General features: G+C 37.2%; 1 protein-coding gene across 6 annotated transcripts in view; it reads left to right on the plus strand.

Moving 5' to 3' along the window:
- Nucleotides 1-4,945, plus strand: part of adcyap1r1a (adenylate cyclase activating polypeptide 1a (pituitary) receptor type I) — a 41,063-nt gene extending 36,118 nt beyond the window's left edge. For 3 of the 6 annotated variants that reach the window (XM_056271594.1, XM_056271595.1, XM_056271598.1), the window contains 3 exons: nucleotides 2,150-2,279; nucleotides 3,271-3,312; nucleotides 3,730-4,945. In XM_056271594.1, coding sequence (XP_056127569.1) covers nucleotides 2,150-2,279; nucleotides 3,271-3,312; nucleotides 3,730-3,954 — 397 coding nt within the window. In that variant the 3' untranslated portion in view covers nucleotides 3,955-4,945. The remainder of the gene's footprint in view (nucleotides 1-2,149; nucleotides 2,280-3,270; nucleotides 3,313-3,729) is intronic. The other 3 variants (XM_056271596.1, XM_056271597.1, XM_056271599.1) reach the window with 1 other exon arrangement.
- The last annotated feature ends 1,857 nt before the right edge of the window (nucleotides 4,946-6,802 follow it).

Genomic DNA, 6,802 nt, shown 5'->3' on the forward strand with positions numbered 1-6,802 from the left:
AGCAGAAGACCCCACTGGGTACCACTCATCTCCACTACAAATAGGAAAAAGAGGCTACAATTTACAAGACCTCACCAAAATTGGACAGTTGAAGACTGGAAAAATGTTGCCTGGTCTGATGAGTCTCGATTTCTGTTGAGACATTCAGATGGTAGAATCAGAATTTGGCGTAAACAGAATGAGAACATGGATCCATCATGCCTTGTTACCACTGTGCAGGCTGGTGGTGGTGGTGTAATGGTGTGGGGGATGTTTTCTTGGCACATTTTAGGCCCCTTAGTGCCAATTGGGCATCGTTTAAATGCCACGGCCAACCTGAGCATTGTTTCTGACCATGTCCATCCCTTTATGGCCACCATGTACCATCCTCTGATGGCTACTTCCAGCAGGATAATGCACCATGTCACAAAGCTCGAATCATTTCAAATTGGTTTCTTGAACATGACAATGAGTTCACTGTACTAAAATGGCCCCCACAGTCACCAGATCTCAACCCAATAGAGCATCTTTGGGATGTGGTGGAACGGGAGCTTCGTGCCCTGGATGTGCATCCCACAAATCTCCATCAACTGCAAGATGCTATCCTATCAATATGGGCCAACATTTCCAAAGAATACTTTCAGCACCTTGTTGAATCAATGCCACGTAGAATTAAGGCAGTTCTGAAGGCGAAAGGGGGTCAAACACAGTATTAGTATGGTGTTCCTAATAATCCTTTAGGTGAGTGTATAAGTATACTTATTATTATACTGACGATACACGTTTCAGTTCATAATAACCATTAAGCCTATCATATTTGATAAATTCTAAGGCCTCTAAATTATTAACATGATCTGATGCGTTCTGTAGTCTGATGTCCACCTTCAGGTCTTGGTTTACATGTCTTTTTGCTTTTAAATATTTATTGATTTTAAAAAGTAAACAAACCATTTTTATATTGTTATTAATATTTAAAGATGAACACTTACTTGACTGAAGTAATCTCATGCTATATATTACTGATATATTATATTGATGTATTTATATTTATATCTATATTATATATTTATAGAAATTTCATGCTAAAATGTGATTATCAAATATGATACAACAGGCTTTTGAGGAACGTTTACAGTATACGTTCATCTCTCAAACGTTATTGTATTGCATTGAATTATATGTCTTCCCCTCCACAATAAAAGCTACGGAGATTTGATCATAAAACTAAGCATTTAAATATCATCACACTAATACATATTGGGAAGGAGTAACAACTGATATGTATATCCATTTTATGCTTATAAAGATCACATTGGTTTACATTACAAGATAGTTGTTCCTCCTTGAGTATGAGATCTATATTCTCACTATGTGTGACCCTGGATCACAAAACCAGTCACAAGTCACATGGATATATTTGTGGCAATAGCCAACAATACAGTGTATGGGTCAAAATTATCGATTTTTCTTTTATTTCAAAAATCATTAGGATATTAATTAAAGATCATGTTCCATGAAGATATTTAGTAAATTTCCTACCGTAAATATATAAAACATTTATTTTTGTGAGAGAATGCAGCACAATCGCGAACATAAATGGAAAACTTTAAAGGCGATTTTCTCAATGTTTTGATTTTTTTGCACCCTCAGATTCCAGATTTTCAAATAGCTGTATCTCGGCCATATATTGCCCTGTCCTAACAAAGCATACATCAATGGAAAGCATATTAATTCTCAATTTCGAAATATTTACCCATGTGACTGGTTTTGTGGTCCAGGGTCACATATACCATATTGTCTAAAGGTTCAATAAACCATTCCATTAAAAAATATATATTTTTCAGACTATTATTTCATATGTCAGGCTTTACAGGACTTTTAATTGCAGATTTTGGTATTTTGTAAAGACATTGTTGAGATCACAGTCTAGACTATAAGACACATGTGAGATTATTGGGGTCGTTTGCTCAGGAAAAACATCTGAGAAGCAGGTCTATATTTATTGTGTTTACTGTCTAGGAGAAACTATAGATCTATTAAAGAGACCATCTTTCCTATGGAGCAGGATTGTTGTGGATGGCTCTGATCTCCAGTGTATTACAGTAACTGTGTGTTGACATGGTGAGAGATTCAATCATCCGTCTGAAGCGCTGTGTGTGTGTGTTGACAGACGGCTGGCACGGTCCACCCTGCTCCTCATCCCTCTGTTTGGAATCCACTACACGGTGTTTGCCTTCTCCCCGGAGGAATTCAGCAGGCGGGAGCGACTGGTCTTTGAGCTGGGCCTGGGATCCTTCCAGGTACTGAGCATCTGCTTTTACAGCAGCAACTTTAGCATTGTATTGTGGGAACTAGTTCTCTGTTTCAAACCCTATGAGCTTCACTATAGCTGCGATCCCATTGATATTAGGCATCGATATATTACATGCTGCCATTTCTTTGATCGGAAACTAAGCTTTTGCAGTTTATGTTCAATTCAATTCCAGAATGCATTTCAAAAATCTTAGTGAAGAGTAGAATCAAGGGAAAGCATATATTATTCTGTAAACGTATCCAGTTCTGTCTTAAATATATACATATTTGTGAGTGTGATGTATGTATTTGAAACCATTAGCTTAACAACATGCTTATGTTAGGGATTGTAGAGTGTAGCATGCGTGAGAGATATTTTTCTTATGCTTATGTACAATTCACTTCAATTTTTATTTGTGTTGTTTCATTTTTAGTATGCTGCCTTATAGTCGCCTATGTAGGCAACGAGGCAGCTCACTAGGTTTTGGAGCTTTATTGAATAAATAGACTCATTATTTTGTGGGTCAGTAAGATTTAAAAATGTTTTTAAAAGAAGCATCTTATGCTCACAAAGGCTGTGGATCCAAAAATACAGTAAAAATAGTAATTTTGTAAAATATTATTACAATTTAAAATGGCTGTTTTCTGTTTGACTATGTTAAAATGTAATTTATTCCTGTGATGCAAAGCTGAATTTTCAGCTTTATTACTCCAGTCTTCAGTGTCACATGATCCTTCAGAAATTATTCTAATATGCTGATTTACTGCTCTTATTATTGTCAACGTTGAAAACAGTTGTGCTTTTTTTTTGCATTTTTTGTGGAAACCGTGATACATTGTTTTTTCCAGGATTCTTTTGATGAATAGAAAGTTCATAAGAACAGAAATCTTTTGTTACTTTACAAGTGTCTTTACTGTCACTACTAAACAATTGAATGCATCTTTAATTAATTGAATGCACTTTTAATGCAATTTAGTGATAATATTCACTCTATGCAGGGCTTCGTGGTGGCCGTGCTGTACTGCTTTCTGAATGGAGAGGTAAGAGCATTTCATTTGAAATTCTCAAATGCATGCAATCAGTTTTTGGTTAGAAAACAATACATTTCCACAATAATTTTTCCAATATTACTACATGAACAATTATTTTTAGTTACTACCATATCCTAACCAGGCATGACACGACAGTGACAAGCGATCAATTTCATGTTACACACAAAAATACATTTTGTCAGTTAATTGGTAGGTAGCCCCGCACATAGTGAAATCTCATTGGTCCGAACATAAAACATCAAACGACTTCTGACTGGCTATGATTCCGCTTTCTGTGAGGATAGTAAAAATTGATGCTCGAAACGTGTCACATCTGGCTAGGACATCGTGCAAAGCATGAGGGAGAGAGTGTGGAGAACGCGTGCACCCTTACAGCTGAGTACATTAAAAAATGACCTTTTCAAGTTTCTCCCTAAAGGTGCAGTCGGAGATAAAGAGGAAATGGAGGAGTTGGACGGTGAACAGGTACTTTGCTGTGGACCTGAAGCAGCAGCGTCACCCTTCGCTAGCAAGCAGTGGGGTGAACGGGGGGACGCAGTTGTCCATCCTCAGCAAGAGCAGCTCACAGATACGCATGTCCAGCCCACTGGCCGAGACGGTCAACCTCAACCTGCCCACCTGAGCGTCTGATTGGCCCACGTCCCTAAAGCCCCGCCCTCAACTCACCCTCTTCACCTGCAGTAGGGCCGGCCATTCACAATGAGAGAAGAACTATTAATATTATTCATCAATCCTCTGGATAGTATTTAAAGATTCCGAACAAGATCCTGAACGCATCACCCATTATCGGTTAGAAAAGATTCGTCCAGGGATATATTTATAGTGCCAAAACTGTTTTGAGCTAATGCTAACAAAAGTTGCAGTTCAGGTTAGAAAGCTTTTTGACCATAATCCAACTTTTTGAAGGCTTTCTAATTAATCTAATAAGAAAACAACAATATGAGCATAAAAGAATGTCATTTTATCGCAAGAGTTGTACGTTCTTTCTCAGTCAATAATAATGCAGAGCAGGGGGCTTGTACGCTTCACACCGCTGCCCTAAACGCCAAAATGAGATCGCAGCAGAAATTCGAGTGAATTTTCATATCGCATTATGAGCCATAGAGAATGTGAATCGTTTGTGGTTAGAATGTAGTCCGAGAAACGTTCATACATTCATTTTTTGTCAAACCAATAGCACATTGCTTTCTAGTTATGAACATTAGTTTGTAATCGGAGACAGACGGACGGGTTACAATTCAGTGTTATGATAAGATCAAGGAAAAAATAATAACAAAGTGCCAAAACGTGACTATTTAAGTATTGTTTTATCAGCAAGCTACTGTGTTTATCAGAAGTACACTATAAAAAGAAAATGTACAGACTTCGTGTTGCTCGTTCAAATGCTGTGTATTTGATTCCGTGTTCTCCACAGAGAGATTGTAAAACATATTTTTTTACAATCAGCCGTAAGTACAGAGTATGTCAATAATATAAAGACTTATGAATGACTCATGACGTTAGATTATATGTAAATGTTGTTTCGATTTAGCTTTTAGACAGTGTATTCTTATTGTCATGCGAATGGTTTATAACTACAAAGCCAATTTAAACAAACCAAGGATTGTCACACACACACACACACACAAAAAAAAAAAAACATTTACCGGAGCGAGGAAGCTATATTCCCACAATTCCCTCTGATTCGTTCTGAAGTGCCTGTTGGTCACAAAAATAGCTTTGATGGATCTATTCTAAACAACCAGTGCCGTGCGCTATTGATTTAATTATTAGTCAATTAGTAGATTAACAGATTCAGTGTTCAGGTTGCTTTTACAATCTTTCATTTATACCGAGTAGGAATATATTCATTTATACGTGGTATTAGAATGCATATATAGTATGTCTAAATCTTTGAGATGCGCAAATCAATGCCATTACGTTACTATCAGGTGCATTATAAATGCTTTTTAGGGCTGACAGGAGACATCTGAATGAAATGTGATAGTGTTAAAGGGGTACTTCACCCAAAATTGTAGATTCTGTCATCGTGTACTGACCCTCATGTCAATCCAAAATCGGACTTTTTGAATGTTTATCCTCTTAGAATGAAAATAAGCTCCAAAAGGCTAACAAAGCGCCGTTTTACTACCGTAAACGGTGCACAAGTCATATGAAATACTTTTTATGGTACGGTAAAAGTATGTCATACAGGTTTGAAATGGCATGATGATGAGTAAATGATGACAGATTTTCACTCGTTTTTTGGATTGAACCCTTTTAAAGCTTGAGAGACAGTTAACCCCAACCCTTTACAAGTACAATCTCTGATGTCAATCTATGAAGCCAACCAAATTTACTGCATCACCACTGACTGACAATCATAATTAGTTATCCCTCACATTTTACATGTTAGATCACGAGGACAACGTGCATCAGTGTATAAAGTGGCAACAGTCTCTGCTAAACGGTGTTGTTTATTTCCAGTACAGTATTTTTCTCTGCTGTGAAGTTCTAGGGTGTAAATTCTCTGTATACGTTACACATGTGCCAGTAAATGATGGATGTACCAGCACTCTCTCTTTACATTAGCCAACACTTGCAGTCAACATGGAGTACTAATGATGTATGTAAAACTTCTGTGATTATGAACGTGCCAATTCAAGTGCATTATGCTTTTGTTGCAGCTCAGTTGTCGGTGTATCACATTGGAGGCAGAGTTGAAATTATTGAAATGTACAGTGAAAGTAATGGTCGTGTAGATTGCACAAATCCTTCTTTTAAACAATGTGGAAAATGTATGTTTTTTTTTCCCCCTTAGTAGTTATTTTAAAGTTGAAGCGTGTAATTTGTAATCTGTTCTAGAATCACCATTCAAAAGTGCAAAAATAATAACAGGTTTCATACACTCTCCCCATCTTTCATTAGCCGAATAAAAATAGCCCCACCCCGGTTGAGGCAACAATTGCAGTTCCTTTAAAAGTAATATTTTTGATGTGAAATACGTTTTATTCTTAATAGAGACAACTATAAGTCATTTGTAGCTGGCTTCTGCTTGAAAATTGTAAACACTGCGGCTCTTTGGTGCTATAAAAAACATGTTTGTTTTCAGCATCACAAACAGCAACATTAGCTCAACCAATGGCATGAGATTGGGGCGGGGCTGTATCTGTTTGCCGACCAATGGCGAGGGGAGTCTTTAAATAAAATATTCCATGAGTGCTCACCGGTGATGAAAACTTTGACCTTTCTCATTTTTGTCTTATCGTAATTTTTCAGTCTGTAAATACGAATGATCTTCAACAAGCTCTCAGTGATAGTGAACTTGTCTGTTGAAATAAATTGTGAAATCCTAACAGAGTGTCATTAACAGAGCGTCAGATGTTGCTTGGATCATGTGACCTTACGACATAGAGCTTCATATGTGTTTGGATATAGTAACGGGAGGGCCGAGCTCCCTCTGTGTCTCTTTCTTAAAATATCTGCATGAAAAAAAAAG

The sequence above is a fragment of the Rhinichthys klamathensis genome, unplaced genomic scaffold (assembly GCF_029890125.1).
Source record: "Rhinichthys klamathensis goyatoka isolate OS25496 unplaced genomic scaffold, OSU_Roscu_1.1 h1tg000323l_1, whole genome shotgun sequence".
Taxonomy (NCBI): domain Eukaryota; kingdom Metazoa; phylum Chordata; class Actinopteri; order Cypriniformes; family Leuciscidae; genus Rhinichthys; species Rhinichthys klamathensis.